Source organism: Monomorium pharaonis, chromosome 11, assembly GCF_013373865.1.
Source record: "Monomorium pharaonis isolate MP-MQ-018 chromosome 11, ASM1337386v2, whole genome shotgun sequence".
Classification (NCBI taxonomy): Eukaryota; Metazoa; Arthropoda; class Insecta; order Hymenoptera; family Formicidae; genus Monomorium; species Monomorium pharaonis.
Window position 1 is genome coordinate 3,106,445 of NC_050477.1, and position 18,810 is coordinate 3,125,254.

The 18,810-nt window shown below is 37.6% G+C and overlaps 4 protein-coding genes and 1 long non-coding RNA gene across 11 annotated transcripts; 4 read left to right on the forward strand and 1 right to left on the reverse strand.

The window, feature by feature from the left end:
• Positions 1-200: 200 nt before the first annotated feature.
• On the forward strand, positions 201-2,315 carry LOC105834352 (serine/threonine-protein kinase RIO3). The gene is made up of 4 exons (XM_012676768.3): positions 201-541; positions 813-994; positions 1,053-1,159; positions 1,323-2,315. The coding sequence occupies exons 1-4, from the start codon at positions 441-443 to the stop codon at positions 1,596-1,598; spliced, it is 666 nt and encodes a 221-aa protein (XP_012532222.1). The 5' UTR covers positions 201-440; the 3' UTR covers positions 1,599-2,315.
• Positions 2,316-2,467: 152 nt separating this feature from the next.
• On the reverse strand, positions 2,468-5,883 carry LOC105834351 (FAS-associated factor 2). Its single transcript, XM_012676767.2, has 8 exons — positions 5,402-5,883; positions 5,215-5,295; positions 4,743-4,968; positions 4,249-4,435; positions 3,985-4,158; positions 3,794-3,889; positions 3,400-3,712; positions 2,468-3,217 (listed from the first exon to the last, which is right to left on the reverse strand). Exons 1-8 carry the CDS (start codon positions 5,462-5,464, stop codon positions 3,053-3,055), a joined length of 1,305 nt encoding a protein of 434 aa, XP_012532221.1. The 5' UTR covers positions 5,465-5,883; the 3' UTR covers positions 2,468-3,052.
• Positions 3,114-3,902, forward strand: LOC118647975. The gene is made up of 2 exons (XR_004965120.1): positions 3,114-3,235; positions 3,764-3,902. It is a non-coding gene; the product is annotated as an uncharacterized LOC118647975 (long non-coding RNA).
• Positions 5,884-7,400: 1,517 nt separating the features above from the next.
• Positions 7,401-10,413, forward strand: LOC105840459 (protein Red). 5 transcript variants are annotated; one of them, XM_012687413.3, is made up of 4 exons: positions 7,401-7,515; positions 7,873-7,876; positions 7,965-8,473; positions 8,740-10,413. In XM_012687413.3, the coding sequence occupies exons 3-4, from the start codon at positions 7,985-7,987 to the stop codon at positions 9,835-9,837; spliced, it is 1,587 nt and encodes a 528-aa protein (XP_012542867.1). In that variant the 5' UTR covers positions 7,401-7,515; positions 7,873-7,876; positions 7,965-7,984; the 3' UTR covers positions 9,838-10,413. The 5 variants fall into 5 exon arrangements, with proteins under 5 accessions (XP_012542867.1, XP_012542865.1, XP_036149831.1 ...); XM_012687411.3 differs by having other exon boundaries at positions 7,434-7,564; positions 8,740-10,411; XM_036293938.1 differs by having other exon boundaries at positions 7,466-7,564; positions 7,848-7,876; positions 8,740-10,411.
• Positions 7,487-17,658, forward strand: LOC105840458 (cytosolic 10-formyltetrahydrofolate dehydrogenase). 3 transcript variants are annotated; one of them, XM_036293937.1, is made up of 10 exons: positions 7,487-7,564; positions 11,209-11,300; positions 11,380-11,503; positions 12,100-12,145; positions 12,451-12,592; positions 12,667-12,901; positions 13,795-14,471; positions 14,718-15,132; positions 15,204-15,862; positions 16,044-17,526. In XM_036293937.1, the coding sequence occupies exons 5-10, from the start codon at positions 12,457-12,459 to the stop codon at positions 16,619-16,621; spliced, it is 2,700 nt and encodes an 899-aa protein (XP_036149830.1). In that variant the 5' UTR covers positions 7,487-7,564; positions 11,209-11,300; positions 11,380-11,503; positions 12,100-12,145; positions 12,451-12,456; the 3' UTR covers positions 16,622-17,526. The 3 variants fall into 3 exon arrangements, with proteins under 3 accessions (XP_036149830.1, XP_012542861.1, XP_012542863.1); XM_012687407.3 differs by lacking the exon at positions 12,100-12,145; XM_012687409.3 differs by lacking the exons at positions 7,487-7,564; positions 11,209-11,300 and having other exon boundaries at positions 11,380-12,145; positions 16,044-17,658.
• The last annotated feature ends 1,152 nt before the right edge of the window (positions 17,659-18,810 follow it).

Genomic DNA, 18,810 nt, shown 5'->3' on the forward strand with positions numbered 1-18,810 from the left:
TTGATAATCACGGAAATTTATTCAGAGACTGTTTTTACGAGTCGTCAATATATAGAGTTTGATCGCGATTAGCCGAGCTTCCGAAGAAATCCATACAAGTTTCATCGGCCCGAATAGTGCCAATTCGGCCGAACGTGGGTCATGTAGGCTACGTCATAGCCGAGCGAGCGTGCGACGACTCACGGATAGACGGAGCGATGTGTGCGTGACTTGCGTGAGTGCTCGGGCTCGGATTGGAAATTGGAATCGTAACACAGGTTTGCACAGGTCCATCACGTTCCGTGTAACATTTGCGGAACAAGAAGAAAGGTGTTTTGAATAAGGGGGAATATTTTTTTGAAAGTCGTATCTATCTCGCTTCAATTTCTGTACGCGCAACATCGTGCTCGTGTTGCACAACTTCAATTCATTCCGGATACAATTACAATAATTACGAAGTAATGGCAACTCCGAAAGTGTGGGCAACAATACAACCTCTGGAGAGTCCGGCGAATCTACTGGATATCACGGCGGAACAATTGGCCGCGAGTATGCAAGAGAGGTAAATATTGTGTGCGACAATAGTCTTGTTACCTTCTTTGAAAACTTCTCTGTAAGTGACTTTACAAAATTCTCAGCTGTCGATTTAATTTGTGCCGAGTTTAAATGTTGTAATGTGAGAACTTGATATCCCCAAATAAATATGCATGAGAAAGGAAAACCTTGATTATATATCATAAAAGTATCACTGAAAACATTCCAAATTAATATGAAAGCACTGGAACTTCATCTTAATATCATTTCTCTGTCTGAAGTCATTTCTGTATTGCCAGGGAGTGGAAGAAATACTTTCACGAGAACATCTGTGAAGCAGACAAAAAGATTGGAGAAACGTATGACGCGAGTGACACTGACAACGATGAAGTTATAGCAAATTTGTTACAAACTCAATTTAATCGTGAATATGACACGATGTTGAAGCGTACAGAAGAGAAGTTTAATCGTGATTCAAAAGGTAATAAACCCTTAATGCCCTGTCTGTATAGCTAGTTAAAATTATTCTCTTATTTCAGTGAGCATCTCGTACAGTAATTACCGTAGTTCTTTATACGATATCAAAGATGAAGATTACACAGATTCCAGCATGGATGATAATAACAGGGATTTTGATCGTTTTGTCGTAAGTGCCATGAAAGAACATATGTAACTTATAAGATGTTTTAATATATGTAAATTAAATATTGCATGGATTAAGAAATTATTTATATCATTAACAACAATGTATTCCCATATAATAAGCATTGCTTATTATTAAATATGCTAATGCATTGTTTTTTTTCCAGAGCATAGAGAAAGAATATGCCTCGATACCACGTTGCGGTTACAAGAAGGTGGGAAAAAATTCTCAGATTGTTACGAAGCATGACATGTTAATGTCTTCCAGGATTAACGCCTGTCGAGTATTACAATTCCCACCAGGAATTGACACAGGAGACACAGGCGGTTTTGATGTTAAACTAAACAACAAAGTGTACAACACCTTGCGCGCTTACAGTCACGCACAATATTCCAAAGAGAGGGCAAAAGTTTTGCCGAAATCTAAAACGCATCCAAAATAGAATATCAATCTGGATACGGTTTCTTCCTAATAGCAGTATTTTGTACCTCGTCAACGTGCGATATGCATCTTGGTGTTTTATTATATTAAAATATTGCATTAATAAAATCAATCGGTATCTTAAATTATTATTATCAAAAACAAATCATTTCATATAATTATTTATGAAATAATATTAATTTGATACTTTAATAATTGTGCAATATTTATCAACTCAAATACTGATAAATATCGCTAAGGGAATACGGAATATCTGTTCTTTTAATTTTCCGCAATTATTTATGCTCACTTATTGTAAATACATCAAGGTGCTTTCATATAATAAAATGGATGAGTTTGTACATAATTTAGTTAAATGTACAGTATATAAAATTGAAAAAACTAAATCTTTTAATGGGGAAATTGTGGTTAGAACTGAAATATATCCTTTACATACACACGCATACGCGCACACACGCACACACACACACACAGCAGCATAAAAAAAATATAGATTCAGCTACAAGAGGAAACAATTGCATAAAATTGCGAAACAGATGATGTTGCTGTTGTTCTATAAATAGATATGACTATACTGGTTGATAACCGATAAAATTTAATGTTTCTTTCGCATCAGACATATCAAATGTACAAATTAGGCGTATTACACATTTTCTTGTTAAATCAAAAGGTTGTGTAAGTACTATTGAATACAATATTAATAAAAATAATCAGTCACAAAAATTTTTTGTATTAGAATCTATACGTAGAATTCATGGAATTTATTTTCTTGAAATTATTATTTTGTATCACGAAAGTATTAAATAAACGCACCTGCTAGCGAGAAGGAACGGATCACATAATAAACATACATAGAAGAAAATGTTTTGGTTCCCTCTTACACATTTTTTATTATATCAAATTTCGTATAGAGGGAAATATGTGGACAATGTTATAGTGAGTGATCTGATCACATGAAATTGTTCAAGCGTCGAAACTCACTCGTAATGCATAATATATCATTGTTCTTATTGACACCAATTTTTTGGTGTCGGAAGAGATATAAAAGAAATAGCTTGTTGTACAAATTTTTTGTGAGATTATTTTGTTACTCAAAAAATTTTAATACATTCCTATCTATTATTTCATTTTTTACTACACAAAATGCATTTATCAGTAAATGCGATGGTCAAAGTACTGATTGTTAATTTAAATAAGCTGCATTTATAAACCTTTTTGCCCCCTTTTTTTGATTCCTATTTTTTTGGTATATTTCGTATAATTATATTTTTCATTCAATAAAGTATACCTCACATAAAGTACTAGAATGTATCAAATGCGTGTGTGTGTGTGTGTGTGTGTGTGTGTGTTTATGCTGCATGAACTTATGTCTCTTTCATTGTCTTTCATAACAGTATCATTTTTTCTGTGGAATGATACCAAAACTTGAAGAATGTCATATCGAAATAATCGTTATTAGTCGTCTAGATCGTTGACATGAAGGACCTCTCTGTGAGTTAAACCGGCATCCAACAAAGTCAAGATATCTCTGCAAGGATAGAGGACTCTTTTGGGATAGCTCGTTGTTATCTCGAAACTCGCTGGAGAATCCGGTTGGCTGAATATCCAATGATAAACGTCCTGAAACAAAGGGAAAAAGTATTTTTATTTTCAAAGTTAATAATAATAAATGAATAATTCCTGCAATAATAGATGTAATTGCACGTGTATAAATGTCATTAAAAAATTTTTTGCTTGTGTAAATCTTTCATATAATGTACTAGTTAAGAATATTTTTAATTCATGTTTATACTCGCAATTACCTTGACTGTATTAGTCATAAGAAATCTTCTCTTCATCGTTCTTTCTCCAAACTTAATTTGAAGATGACACGCATTAGGATTAGATGGTTCTGGCTCGAGAGGCACTTTGCTAATAGTCAATTCTTTTTCAATACGTATACGTTGAATTTCCTGCTCTTGAGCGTTTAACTCTTCCTTCTCTCGGGCCTCTTGCTCTGCACGTGCTCTTCGTTCCTCCTCTCTTCTACGATCTTTTTCCTGGTCCGCACGTAATGACTCCTCGTAAGCGCGATCTTGTTGCTGCCGAAGCGATTGTGCTGCGCTACGTTCTGCCCTAAAATACCAATTAAAAAGACATTTACTTTTTTCAATTTTCATATTTCAGATTCTCAAAAGATCGAAATATTCTAAATACCTGTCTCGACGTGCTTGGATCAAATTAATTTCATTACGATCTATGATAGTTTGCAACCGTGACATTAAATCAGCGGGAGATGGTGCGCCTTCCAATCTGTAAGAAAAAAGAATAAATTTATGTTAATTAAATCACGAATCAAAAAGATACACAAATGTTTGTTCCAAAATATGCAAATTAGTTTTACCTACCGACCGACTATTGTCATTCTATTGTCCTTTAATACGATAAACGCTAAGAAGGGATATGAACCTGATTTAAGTGCTTCCGCAACTTTGTAACCTTCTCCAGATTTAACGTTACATGCCCAGAATAAAGTATGCGTATTTATATATCGTATCACTTCTAGATCACATAATGTATTTCTGAAAAGACCATGCATTTCTCATCATATTACATTTTGTATACATGCTCTATTAATAAAAAAAAAAAGTAATCGCCAATTCTAGGATTACCTGCACCATTGGTCGACCTCCTGTGCTTCATCTTTATGCAGATATACCAATAAAAATCTTAATTCTTGTTTTGCGTCCGAAAGAGCTTGGCTGTAGGAGCCTTGATAAAATACTGGATGAGTGTTACCATAACGTTCCTCATAAGCTCTAATAAAGTTGACTACATCTTCCACTGGATCAGAGGACACTTGAAAAATATTTATTTGCTTCAATTAGTGTATAAATAATAAAGTTATACGTATGTGATCACAGATAAAATAATTATCAAACTCTTGAATTATCGAGATTAATTTTAATCAATTTGTAATCAGTAGATTTCTGATTACAAGATTAGCCTATAAGATTGTAATTGAATCTAAATAGACAAAAAAATTTTGCTTTTAAAAATTTATTTTAAATGTAATCATAGGATATTCTATATAAATCTTTGCTGAATCTTTTAAGAAAAAAATTTATTTGTAATAGAACATGATTTGCTATTTTATGATACTTACCAGGTCTAACGTTTCTCTTAAATATTGCAAAAAGCAGTTGTAATATACTGCTCACTAGATTGTAACACATTGAAAAAATATAGGATAAGAGGCCACCGCCTCCCCCGGAGCTTCCAGGGTAACTAAAATAAATTCTTGAACTACTGTCATCTACGACCTGGGGTGGGCGGGCACGTGAGTCCTGTGCGTACATAGATGGTCTACCTTCGTATAAATTTAATTGCTCCTGTAACACAAAAGTATTTTGAATGATATAAATCGAAGCTTTGTATACTTGGTTGTGGCACTTACATAAGACATCCATTAATAATAAATTAAATTGATAGTAAACAAATATACCACTGCAGATAACAAGACTATAGCTTTATTTGATTATTTATTTTGGGTCATTTTCGTTACATTGTAAAAATCAGAATTGTGAAATTCAGCAAAAGTAAACTGGACGATGTATAAAAATAATAATGTATGATACCTGAACTGCCACTTCCAAGTTCCAGTTGTGCCTCTGCAAAACGTCTCTGCATACAGAGAGATCTTCAATGCCGGTAAGATCCTGATTATTACCGGAGGTGAGATGATTATTATGTGTCCGTAATTAATGGTATATATCGTAAGAAAGTGAAGCGCGTGACCTTAAGATAAGGATAGTACGAGCGTACCTGAAACTGTAGTACTTTCTCGGTTTGATCGCCGCTGAGCTCCCCCAAGGCGAGGTCTGCCATCGCGACGTTTCCTGTCCGGTGAGTCGTGGGAAACGAAATATTTGAAAATCCGGCTGTCGTGCGCGCAGTTACATCGAATTCATCAGCTGATGTTAGGATTGCATATACCTACGGCGTAGGTTATAACGCGAGATTGTGACCATTTGGATACGCGGGTCCCCGGCGGAAGTTAACCTCGAGCGTTATTCGAGTCGAGCACGAAAATCCCTTGAAACGTCACGACGTGATTCGACTCATTTCTCCTCTGCGTGCACAATGTTTTCCGCGCGCGATATCATGGCTCTCCACGGGTACAATTTACAATTTCAAGCTCGTCATTTAAACACGATATACACACAGAACCCAGACCAGACGATTACTGTCAATGTCAGCGACAGCCAACGAATCGAGATTCTTTCGAGTATTCTCTCTTCTCTGTGGAACAGCGGCAAACTGCGAATTTATTTTTTTGTTACTAGTCATGCTAGGGACATTTTCTACTAGAAAAATTCTTTTAAATTGCATCTGTAGCTTTAGGCCCGGTTTCACCAACGCGAATTAATCTAATCAGTCGATTATGTTAGATTATTCCATTGGAATTGACCAATCGTATTTGTCTTAAATAAAATTAACAAATGCGATTGGTCAATTCCAATAGAATAACCCAAAATAATCGACCGATTAGATTAACTCGCGTTGGTGAAACCGGGCCTTAAGGTCGGTATTCATAGTCAAATCTTATTTTAAGATCGTCTCAAGAGTAATGTCTTAAGATGCTAATACGGCTCTGTGATTGGTTGATGGCATCTTAAGACTGTACTTAAGATGATCTTAAATGTAAGAATCGACTATGAATACCGGCCTAAGTATTCGCCACAAGAGATCTGTGAAATCAATTGGACAAATAGACATGGCCACTGGCCAGTTTATTCAATAGTTACGTTCAGAAAACACAAGTGATCAGTGAGCGGTCAGTGATTATTGGTCCTTACTGTTAGATCTATAAATTTAGACCAATTATATTAGCGAATTACTCAGGGCCGATTTCATCAACTCCGGTTACCTTAACCGGTCGGTTATTCCATTGGAATTAACCAATCGCATTTGTTAATTTTGCTTAACGACAAATACGATTGGTCAATTCCAATGGAATAACCGACCGGTTAAGATAACCGGAGCTGGTGAAATCGGCCCTCAACTGTTGTGCAACGGTTGAGTAGTTCGTTAATATAATTGGTCTAAATTTAGAGATCTAACAGTAAGGACCAATAATCACTGACTGCTCACTAATCACTTATGTTTTCTGAACGTGACCAATGTTGTTCGTTGAATGTGTGACAAGTGGCCAGGGGCTCGATTCTTGAATTCATTCGCAAGAAAACGTATGCGCAAATACCCGCTCTAACAGAAAAATTGCAAGTTTATTGGTTAAAAGTCATACGATAGCCAATAAATTTTCATTCTGTAAGAACTAACTTTTCTGTAAGAACAGAATTTGCGAATACGTTTCTCTTGCAAATGAATTCAAGAATCAAGCCCCTGGGGCTCTATTCTTGAATTCATTCGCAAGAGAAACGTATTCGCAAATTCTGATCTTACAGAAAAGTTGGAAATTTATTGGCTATCGTATGGCTATTAACCAATAAACTTACAACTTTCTGTTAGAGCGAGTATTTGCGTATACGTTTCTCTTGCGAACGACTTCAAGAATCGGGCCCCTGGGCCCCTATTCTTGAATTCATTCGCAAGAAAACGTATGCGCAAATACCCGCTCTAACAGAAAAGTTGCAAGTTTATTGGTTGAAAGCCATACGATAGCCAATAAATTTTTAACTTTTCTGTAAGAACAGAATTTGCGAATACGTTTCTCTTGCGAATGAATTCAAGAATAGGGGCCCTGTTCTTTTTAACTGCACTGGTGCACTGGTGCAACAAGTTAAAGTGAGACAAATATATATTTTTTCTCATTTTAACTTATTGCACCAGTGCAGCAGTGCAGCTAAAAAGAACAGGCCAAAGAAAGATAGAATGATATACAAGCGCACTTGGATGACGTTCTGAACGCAGCCCTGGTAATAGTGATCTTCGACGTATGTTGCTTTCCATTTATCTGAAAGTGAGGTGAGTATTTTATACTCAGATAGTGACGTCATTACTCAGTGATTTAAAGAAACATGCAAGTGATCACGCTTATTTTAATGACAAAATTATCTCAATACATAACCTCACTTCTAAAGTGAATATGCAAGACTCGTAAGAATGCAAAAGGAACATGCATTTAACTGAGTTATGACGTCACAAGTGAGAATTATCTGAGTTTTGATGTAAATGGAAAGCAGCAGTAAACACGCAAATTTACTTGACGTTTTTTATATTGGGCGAGAATTATCTTATTTCCTTCAGTTTTTTTTTTACGGAATTCTCTCTAGAAAGGTAAATACCTTATTTTTAGGACAAGTTTTAATCAGTTTAAATAAATCGTATGTTTTTCAGTGATTATAATCTTATTTTAAATACATAGGAAAAAAATAGCTAGCCAAGATGCCTGAAACGGAGGAAGAGATGGGTATGTCCGTTCGTTTAACGAACGATGACTTTCGGAAACTCCTAATGACTCCGAGAGCGTCGGTGCCCTCAGCCACCCCAGCCTCCGTACCAGGTACAGCGAGAGATGCTAGTGCGAAAACCGCCCAGACTCCTCAGGTCAGTGGTGGCAGTCGGGCAGAGCTGCGAAGAAAGAAGAAGAGCTTTTACGCAAAGCTGAAGAAACAGGAGGAAGATAAGATGGCCGAGCTCGCGGAAAAGTATAGGGATCGTGCGAGAGAACGCAGGGATGGTACCAATCAAGATTATCAGGCAGAGGATCCTATGAACAGCGCTAGTGCATACCGGGCCGTCGCACCGGATCTAAAATCCGGCATGGATGCTGCGGAGCGCAGGAGGCAGATGATTCAACAGTCCAAATTCTTGGGTGGTGACATGGAACACACTCACTTGGTCAAGGGCTTGGATTATGCTCTTTTGCAAAAGGTACAATGTTTTTAGGATCATTTCCTCATCAAAGCCTTAAAAAGGAAATATAAAGATTAATTGTGATATTTTTGAGACAAATAAGCTTTAATTTATCCTGAGAATAGATAGATTATGGAAATTTGATTGCAGGAGGTATATAAAACAGTTTATGTTGATTATTTTAAATAAAATTATTAATAATTTGACTTTTATACAAAATGTGGATGATACTTTGTATTTCAATATAATTTATTTTCGAAATAATATAATGTTGCTTTATCTAGGTTCGCAGTGAGATTGAAGCAAAGGAACACGAGCAAGAGCAGGAGTTAGAGAAATTAGTGAAGCCAAAAGAGAAATCAAAGAAGGAGTTACCACCCGAGAAGAAGGACGACGAGATGCTGTTCAAGACAAAGCTTGGCCGGAACGTGTACAAAACCATCATGACTATGAAATCTAAACAGATTGAAAGAAACGAGCTGTTCACGCCGGGTCGCATGGCATATGTGATTGAGTTAGATGACGAGAACGCGGACGTTGACATACCAACAACGCTGATCAGAAGCAAGGCTGACGTGCCTACGATCGACAATACACCGACTCTCACGACCAACGATATTGTGATCAACAAATTGGCTCAGATACTGTCGTACCTGCGCCAGGGTAGTCGTCACAGTAAAAAGGGCAAAAAGTTGAAAGACGGACGCAGTCGCGGTGATGAGATGAATGATATGGAGATTCAGCCACGGCCGCCCATTGCTGACGAGAGTATTTATGGTGAAATTGGTGATTATGTGCCAACGGTGACAAGTAAAAAGGATGTACAACAGCGCGAGAAGAAGAAAGGCTCGTATTTCGACAAGCCCGAATCGAATCTGGACACTGACGACAAAGCAAATGCACCGCAATTACCGAGCGTTTTGCAACCAAATGCGGTGGCCGCCGCTACAACCACTCCCGTTGCGGACGGCAACGCGCCAAAGAAGGGTGCGTTGCTAAATAAACTCGCGGCCGAGCCAGAAGGCTACGCCGAATGTTATCCGGGCCTGGACGAGATGCAGGACGCTATTGATGACTCGGACGACGAGGTGGATTATACAAAAATGGATCTAGGTAACAAGAAGGGCCCGATAGGCCGCTGGGATTTCGACACACCCGAAGAATACAGCGAATACATGAACAACAAGGAGGCGTTGCCCAAAGCAGCCTTCCAGTATGGTGTAAAGATGGCCGATGGCAGACGCACCAGGAAGTATAATAAAGAAAAAAATGAGAAGGCAGAGCTTGATCGCGAGTGGCAAAAGATTCAGAACATTATGAACAAGAGGAAATCAACGACGACGGTCGATGGTGCATCCGAATTCAAAGTACCACGATATTAAGTGTTCGACTTGCAAATTTGTACTTTTGATCTGTATTTATCACACGAGATTTGGACAATCTAAAATTGTTACCTTGAATGTTGTTACACAGTAGTGGAAAAAGTACTTCATTATTAGAAACAAATTTTCTTTGTATAAATGAAAATAATTTTTCGCGAATTTTTAAATAATATTCTTATTGCGATAAGTTTTTCAGTGCATGAATAAAATTACATCAAATAAGTTAAATTAGATTATATAAAATGTTCTAAAAGTAATCAACCTAAGTAAGAAAATTGTATATGTTGTATATTATAGGCATCAAATATAGTGTTATATTAATCTATAATACACAATAGTCTATTTTATGAAAAATTATTTCTAAGCAGTGTAATATGCACACATTTAATTGATATTCCGAATGTAATATCATATATAGATATAATATAAATCCCATGTTTAATTTTCATATGTACTATTGCTTTTATTTTCCAATTGTAAAAGCTTTGAATTTTGTTATACATTTTGTATTTTAATTAAGGAATTAATAGACGCAACGAAAACTTTAAACAAATAAATTTTTTCGGTTGTAAGAAAGATGTGTCTATTGAGAAATATTTACTCAAGAGAGAAAATTAATTCGACGTTTCTGCGAAAAATATACGATTCTTTTCGACATATATAATTTAGATAATTTTTCACGAAACAGAACGCCGTTAAGATAAATGATGTAACGAAGTTACAATGATGACTGTCAATTTCCATGGATGCGTAAATCAGATAATGCTAAATACGCATTTCACGCTCGCATGATCCTGTGGAGATCGTCACCTCACTGTCGAGAATGACCCGAAACCGGTTTGTGGCGGTTCAGAATCGTTATTATAAATACAAATAAATTTATCGGCGAGACCTTTTACTTACTTGTGACCTAAACCGACGAATCTTTCCTTTTAACTGGAGCAAGGCGGTTTCAACTTGTGTTTCGCATTGATTAGAAAGTTATTGGCGTCATGGAAGAAAAAATCTCCGGCCAATTTTCCGAGATTACATTTAACATGACTAAATTTAAACCAGTATCACCGTTTGCCTAAGAAAAGACTTACATTGCAAATATTTCTTACAAACTCATTCCAGATTTGAATTAATCTAGTTACGGAATAAAAAATTTACTTTTTTTATCAATTCGTATTTGTGAGGAATTAAATTTTATTTCGCCGTGTTCAAATATTTATTTCACTGGTAAATATTAGATCCCTTAAATAATTTCAAGTATCTATTTTATCAGTGTATAATTTCATTTTGTCGTAAAAAAACTGAATTTGTTAAATAAACGTCTAAATAATCATAATAAAAAAATAATTCAAATGTAAACTTTATGGCATGTTCCAGATATCAGTCGCGCGCGACATTCGGAGATAATGGGGATGCGTTCGAAGAAAAGAGAATTCCGATCTTGACCCTCGTTTATCGCCGATATGGAGGTATCTGCTATATTATATAAACTGTTCTTAGCCGAGCGTTCGCAGTTCAGGAAAGAAACTGATTTCGATCGTTGTACAGTTTCACTGGAGGTGCAATCAGTGAGGAAAGTGAAGGCGTGGATATACTTCACACGCTTGTAATCCTGCAACTGATGCTGGGACTCAGGAATCTCATCTGGAGACGCAACTTCGTCTTGGATACCGTAAGCTGTGAATCTGATGTGTTTTATCGAAATTTGAGGGAGAGAAAAAGAGATGTATCACCGTGTTGTCCGGAGGACACGTAACGAAATATGTCCGAGAAACGTGTCGATTTCTCTCTCACATTAATTACTCTTTGTCGGGGTTGTTTTATTTATCATTAGAACAAAATGCTTTGCCTAACACGTTAAACCTATCACGGCAATTGTATTGATGCAACGTAAAATGTAAAGTGTGTGTCACACAAAGAATGCGATTGCAGATAATTGACTGATTAAACAATGTAATCGCACACGTGTTTATTTATGCAATTAATATATTGTAATGTGTAATTAATACATTTATAATTATGTTATTATCTTGATGCATTTATAAAATATAATTTTCTTTATCGTAACAAGATATTTTGTTCGTTTAATTTTGATAGCTTAATTAACATGATTCACTGTGTTAATTTATGCATTACGACTAATTAACAATTCATACATCTTTTTTGACGAGTGGTAATGGTTAATGAAGATACGGTGTGTGCGTGATCATAATTGGGCTTTGGTGGTTATACATTCTATAAATAAGCTTCGTAAATGTATATTTACAGCTTGTTTAAAAACTGCTGCTGGTGTTGGACTAAATTTTCTGAATAGGTATGTAAATTGAACATTATTTAATTAATATTATTACGAATGAGATAAAAAATATTCAAACAATTTCAATAAATTGATACTGAAATAAATTGTGTAATTAATAATAAGATATGCAAAATTTCTACAAAATCTATCCTCACCATTTATATTTCGAAATATTCATTTTCAAAATATAGGGTGATGAGAACAGATTTTATAAACACTGTATAAGTTTGATGATATTATCTCTATCTCATTAAGAGTTCGATGTAATTTTCAATAAAAATTTCGAAAGAGATTAATAAAAAATCTTTTACAAATTGTAGTCGACGATGGCGCAGCTCAAGGTGGCTATCATCGGGCAGAGCCCGTTCGCGGCGGAAGTCTACAAACTTTTGCGACAGAATGGACACCAAGTGACCGGAGTATTTACGATCCCGGATAAGGGAAACCGCGAGGATCCGCTAGGTACAAGAATCACTTCGACTGCAGATACTGATATTATATTTTTTCCTTTTGTTATTGCTGATTTTTGATCGCAGCAACCACTGCTAAGGCCGACAACACGCCGGTCTTCAAGATCAAGGCTTGGAGGAGCAAGGGAGTGGCCTTACCAGAAATCCTAGAACTGTACAAAGGCATCGAGGTGGATCTCAACGTCCTCCCCTTCTGCAGCCAGTACATTCCCATGGAAGTCATTAATCATCCTCCTCACCGTAGCATATGTTATCATCCATCTTTATTGCCCAGGCACAGAGGAGCGAGCGCTATAAGCTGGTGAGTTCTCACTTCAATCGCTATGCCTCTTCGATTCTCTTGATCTCTTGAATTTTCCAAAAATCGAAAATGAGATATTTTTATTGATTATATTAAATCAAATTTCAAGATTATATTAAATCAAATCATACACGATGTAGATTTTTTAAGGATTACGTTAATACATTTGCATTAATATTGTGTTTTTTCTGCAGTTCTTACAGCTAATTCATTTGCCATTTATTTATTTTGTGATTTAACTTGTATTAATCCTGACAAGTCAGCCGCGAGATCATGTCTTTCGATATCGGCAAGCCGCAATAACCGGTTCGCCGCGGTTTTCGCGCTCCAGATTACGAGGCAAAACTACTTTCTCGCTGAAAACGCACTGACGATAATGACCGATGATAATAAGCGGCCACGAGCTCGCCATATGATCTCTTTGAATGACTATGCGTATTCGCATGCCGCCGCGTATCGCATTTCGTTACACTTTTTGACCTATAAATTGATCACATTTTCGATGCGTTATCCCTGCTACCTCGTAACTAATCTTCCTTGTTTATTCGATTAAGATTCGCAATTATTTGATGAATAGCGAAAATATAATAAATTTCTTAAATCAATTGTTTTTTCTTTCTTGTTTTTCTAATGCGTAATATTACTAAAAATTTTTTGGATTAAAAAAATTTCGAAACAACTTTAAAAAACTTGATGTATAAAAGTTAAGTATAAAACACATAAATTTCTTCCATAATAACAAAAACCATTGTTTTATTCGAAACATAATAAAATAATTTTTTTTTATACAGAGTAATAATTCATCTTTGTCTCTCTCATTGGACATTAAAACCACAATGCAGAAATATTAATTTTATTGACGAACTAACCTACCTACCTACCCCGCGTTCCAGGACCTTGATTCAAGGAGACAGTACTGCAGGATTTTCGATTTTCTGGGCAGACGACGGCTTAGACACCGGTCCAATTCTCCTCCAGAAATCCTGCAAAGTGGAACCAAACGATACAGTAGATAGCTTGTACAACAATTTCCTCTATCCAGAGGGTATCAAGGCCATGGGTGAGGCAGTGAATCTCGTCGCCAAAGGGACCGCGCCCATGGTGCCGCAACCAGCGGAGGGCGCGACTTACGACCCCTTGCTAAATAAGAAAGAATTTCAAAAGATCGATTGGACTAAACCGGCGAAAGAGATTCACGATTTTATTCGCGGTCTAGACAGTACACCGGGAGCTTGGACGATGCTGGACGGCGAAGAAGTACGTTTTTTCGGATCATCCTTGTGGAGCGATAAGCAACCGGAAGTTGAGAAGACGGTCGATCTCGAAGAGCGAAAGGGACTTGTTCATCAGGGCGGTTTGCTGATAGAGGCTGTCGACGGACGATTCGTTAACGTGGAGAGAATCAAAATTGGAACCAAAACCATTCACGCCAGTAAATATGGACAGACTAGCGACAGCGAAGTTGTGGAGTTTACGGAAGAAGAGCTGAAGACTACTGACGGTCTGCGCCGGATCTGGGAGGACATACTCAGAATCGACGTCGACGACGACACGGATTTCTTTGCTTCCGGTAAACTTGAAAGTTTTTTTAAAATCTGATATCGATTTTATGTATTTTGCACTTGGATATAAATCCTTAGTTATTGGATATCAGCTAAATCTTATGCATTTGTGAAATTTGTTAAAAAGTTGAAGATTTATGTTGTCTAATAAATAAATTTTGATTTCCTGTTTGCCACTGTCTTCACTTTTGTAATTAACTACGAATATGATAAGAAGTGAAGCTCAAATTAGTTTTATAAAATTTTTGTCTCAGGTGGAGGCAGCATGGACGTAGTGAGACTAGTCGAAGAAGTCAAGGATAACTTCGGTGTTAGTCTGCAGAATATTGACGTCTTCATGGCACCGGTCTTCAAAGAATTCGCTACAACGGTTGTTCTTACTGCTCGAGGAAACCTAGCCGCGAAGGAGATCAAGTACGATGCGGTGGAGGTGCAGGCGAACAATATGACCCTTAGATTCCCTAAGCAGCTCTTTATCGACGGTCAATTCGTTAACGGCCACGGCAAGCCGGTTGACACGATAAATCCTCACGACGAAAGCGTGATCTGCTCGGTGGAAAGCGGAAATGCCGAAGATGTTGATCGAGCTGTCAGGGCCGCCAAAAAAGCATTCGAGGAAGGTGAATGGGGCAAAATCAGCGCCAGGGAACGTGGAGCGTTATTGTTCAGGTAGAAGAATAATTATATCGGTTAGAAGATTTATTTCCAATTATCTGACGTTTTGTTTTGTTATCTTCCAGATTGGCGGATCTGATGGAAGAGCACAAGGAAGAACTGGCCACTCTGGAGAGTATAGACTCCGGTGCGGTCTACACCCTCGCTTTAAAAACTCACGTTGGCATGTCCATAGAAACCTGGCGCTATTTCGCCGGCTGGTGTGACAAAATTCAGGGCTCGACCATACCTATTTCGCACGCACGCCCCAATCGGAATCTCACGTTCACGCGGCGTGAACCGATCGGCGTTTGTGGTTTAGTAACACCCTGGAACTATCCGCTGATGATGTTGTCGTGGAAAATGGCGGCCTGCTTAGCGGCCGGCAATACCGTAGTGATGAAGCCGGCTCAGGCATCGCCCCTGACAGCTCTAAAATTCGCCGAGCTGTCCGCACGCGCTGGAATTCCACCCGGTGTTATCAACATCGTCTGTGGATTTGGTAGCGCTGTCGGAAACGCCATTGTGGGACATCCGTTAATCAGAAAATTGGGCTTCACCGGCTCCACGCAGGTCGGTCAGACTATCATGAGATGTTGCGCCGATAGTAACCTGAAGAAAGTATCGTTGGAGCTCGGCGGTAAGAGTCCTCTCGTTATCTTCGAGGATGCTGACATTCAACAAGCGGTCAGAATCGGTATGAGCGGCGTGTTCTTCAATAAGGGCGAAAACTGCATCGCTGCCGGTAAGAGATGAAGCTTCCCGTTTCTTTTCTTTCATAATTACAGTTATGACTTTTTAAACAATCATATAATAGATAATATAAAGTTAAATATTAGAAATAAACATTCGTAATATCTTTGATTAAGAAACAGTATTTCACATTCCAATGTAATTAGATTGTACATTATTTTTTCATCTTCAAGGACGGCTCTTCATCGAGGAGACTATTCACGACGAGTTTGTGAGACGTATAGTCGATGAAGTGAAGAAGATCACTATCGGCAATCCATTGGACAGAAGCACAGCTCACGGACCACAGAACCACAAAGCTCATCTAGACAAACTTCTCGAGTTCGTCAAGAAAGGAGTCGAAGAGGGAGCCAAGTTGGTCTACGGAGGCAAAAGATTAGATCGTTCTGGTTGGTACTTTGAACCGACTGTGTTCACAGATGTCAAAGACAATATGTACATTGCAAGGGAAGAGTCTTTCGGTCCGATTATGGTGATCTCCAAGTTCAGTTCGAAAAATGTCGATCAGATGATCACGCGGGCTAACGACACCGAATTCGGTCTGGCATCGGGAGTCCTCACCAAAGACATCAGCAGGGCGCTAAGATTCGCGGAGAAAATTGAGGCCGGTACTGTGTTTATCAATACGTACAACAAGACGGACGTAGCGGCGCCGTTTGGTGGCTTCAAAATGTCCGGATTCGGCAAGGACTTAGGACAGGAAGCTCTTAACGAGTACCTCAAGACGAAAACGGTCACAATTGAGTACTAACGTCATTATTCGAGAACATTGTAATATATCATGTATAGTGCATGTCATCTCATTCTATGCGAAGCAATTTATATCAAGTCTAATAATATCATGTTATGCATGATATTGTATTTACATCTCATATGTAATGTCACAACAAAACTTGGATTTAAAGATAAGACGTTAGTATAACATACGTTCACGCGGCACATTTATTCATTGTCTCTTTTATATTTTGCATATATCTATTATTTATACAAATAAACTAGGTTGTTTCTAATCTTTCGTTTGCCTTATTTAACTATAAATAAAAACGAATGATTTTCTTTTTTTATCTGATAAAATGAAATGGAATGAAATTTAGTATTCTACAATTAAAGACAGACTACAAATAAATTTCTTTGTTTTATCAATTTTTACACATAAAATCTTAAAATCCTATGATTCATCAACTAGGCATAGGGTAACCTGAGTATAATCATTCGCGCGTACCGTTGTAATCGTCGGAAAGAAAACTGCTTGACGTGGGAAAACACGTCTCGAGACAACGAAACGAGAAGACGAAACGAGACTTTTACGAAGGGAGATCGTGGATCTCGCTCCCACGCGCTCACGGGGTGTACAAATAGTTTTTACAGCGGATCGCCTCCTATCCCGAAGTTCCAGATGCTGCGAGATTTTTTGTCTCGGGGCACACAAGTGTGCCCCATCGTCAGCAAGTTGTGTAGCTCATTCGCGGCTGTTTCTTGCGTTTCATCTCGTTCAACCTCGTCTTTCCGACCGACCAATCGCAAACAGTCATCTATGGTAGTTTAAAGGCGAAACTAAAGGCCACCAGGAAGAAAACGATGCGAGTGATTTTTTTTAAGACCAAGATACTTTTGAGCACTGGATTTTGTGTCAATTAAAGATTGATGAGAAATCTCGTTTCTTCTTTGTTAGTTATTTGTTATACATTATTAATTGTTCTTATTATTGGCTTCTCCTCTATCAGTTACTTTGTAAAGTCTATTCATGGAAAGACGAATAATCTTTTTCATCATCTACCTAATGGAAAATGAGAGAAAGAGAAGGAGAAAAAAATTCGCGATATCAAATTAGAAAATAAAAGTAAATTATTAAGACAAGCTATTGACGATGTGACTTGACGTAAAAAACTTCTGGGACGACGAAAAGCGTAAATACGTTATTATAATAGTTTCAGAAGGTCAGTGGTGGGGCTTGCTGCTTTTTTGTGTGCGAGCACGTATTGTACCCCTATGAATCATCGGGGAACGGTTCGAACGAGCGGGTGCAACGCGGGCGCGACACGTGTTGCATATACCTGAGAGAGGCCTGTGAAAGGGCCCGCTGTGAATATTCCTCCTGTGTAGGTGCGCACGGTCAACAACCCAGACGACGAACAGCTGTTCCCATAAGTATATACCCCTGTGCCTCTCTCTCCCTTCCTTCGACCGCTGTTTCTTACGTCTTTACCCCGAAGATTACTCAGCTACCCTTCGTATCGGGGCCCTTCGTCTGGTAAACGAAGGCTCCCTTTGTAGAAAGTTCACGTCGTCGTTGTAGTTTCTAATATGTATGTGTGAAGAACGTTTGAGTTTCTCTTGGAATTTTTCAAACACGTGAACACAGAAGTGCTAATTTCTCATTGAAATCTATTCGATAAAAAAATAAATTATTGATTCTAATCTACATCTTTGGATTGTAATTTATATTTCAATAAATAAGAAAAGTGAAATATTTTTTCTATTTTAGAGAAGACTCATCGGTCATAAATTAATTCTCTGACATTAAGAATTGAACTTTAAAATAAATGCCACTTCCAATTTCCGACGAGACTTAAATTATATTATAAACGAGTTCGAGTAAAGGATTACAGAGCGACATGATGGGGTCGATACTTCGGGCCCAATTTCGAGTACGCGCGGCGGCCTAATTCGAAAGCGTGCGCGACTGGCACGGCCCGGAATTATTCATCGTAGACAGGAAATGCAAATTCCATCGTGTCCCCTCGTGCCTTAGGACAGTGCTCTTTGACCTTACTTCGATCCCTTCTACGAGCGAGAATTCTTTCGTCTTTACGAAAACTTTATTTCTAACTATTTTTATTTGAAATCTCGTATAGTATATATGTATATTTAAATATTATACACATTTGTTATACATACAAATGCATATAAGTATAAATATATACACATTGTAACCATTTA

Excerpts from the sequence above, each read along its gene's own strand:
- LOC105840458 (XM_012687407.3), top strand. The coding sequence starts at position 11,453 with ATGCTGGGACTCAGGAATCTCATCTGGAGACGCAACTTCGTCTTGGAT. Across the intron at positions 11,504-12,450 it reads GCAACTTCGTCTTGGATACC|TCGACGATGGCGCAGCTCAA; the intron begins GTAAGCTGTGAA and ends TACAAATTGTAG. Across the intron at positions 15,133-15,203 it reads CGTGGAGCGTTATTGTTCAG|ATTGGCGGATCTGATGGAAG; the intron begins GTAGAAGAATAA and ends GTTATCTTCCAG.
- LOC105834351 (XM_012676767.2), bottom strand. The coding sequence starts at position 5,464 with ATGGCAGACCTCGCCTTGGGGGAGCTCAGCGGCGATCAAACCGAGAAA. Across the intron at positions 5,296-5,401 it reads AGAAAGTACTACAGTTTCAG|GATCTTACCGGCATTGAAGA; the intron begins GTACGCTCGTAC and ends GGTAATAATCAG. Across the intron at positions 3,218-3,399 it reads TTATGACTAATACAGTCAAG|GACGTTTATCATTGGATATT; the intron begins GTAATTGCGAGT and ends CCTTTGTTTCAG.
- LOC105834352 (XM_012676768.3), top strand. The coding sequence starts at position 441 with ATGGCAACTCCGAAAGTGTGGGCAACAATACAACCTCTGGAGAGTCCG. Across the intron at positions 542-812 it reads GCCGCGAGTATGCAAGAGAG|GGAGTGGAAGAAATACTTTC; the intron begins GTAAATATTGTG and ends CTGTATTGCCAG. Across the intron at positions 1,160-1,322 it reads GGGATTTTGATCGTTTTGTC|AGCATAGAGAAAGAATATGC; the intron begins GTAAGTGCCATG and ends TTTTTTTTCCAG.
- LOC105840459 (XM_012687413.3), top strand. The coding sequence starts at position 7,985 with ATGCCTGAAACGGAGGAAGAGATGGGTATGTCCGTTCGTTTAACGAAC. Across the intron at positions 8,474-8,739 it reads ATTATGCTCTTTTGCAAAAG|GTTCGCAGTGAGATTGAAGC; the intron begins GTACAATGTTTT and ends TGCTTTATCTAG.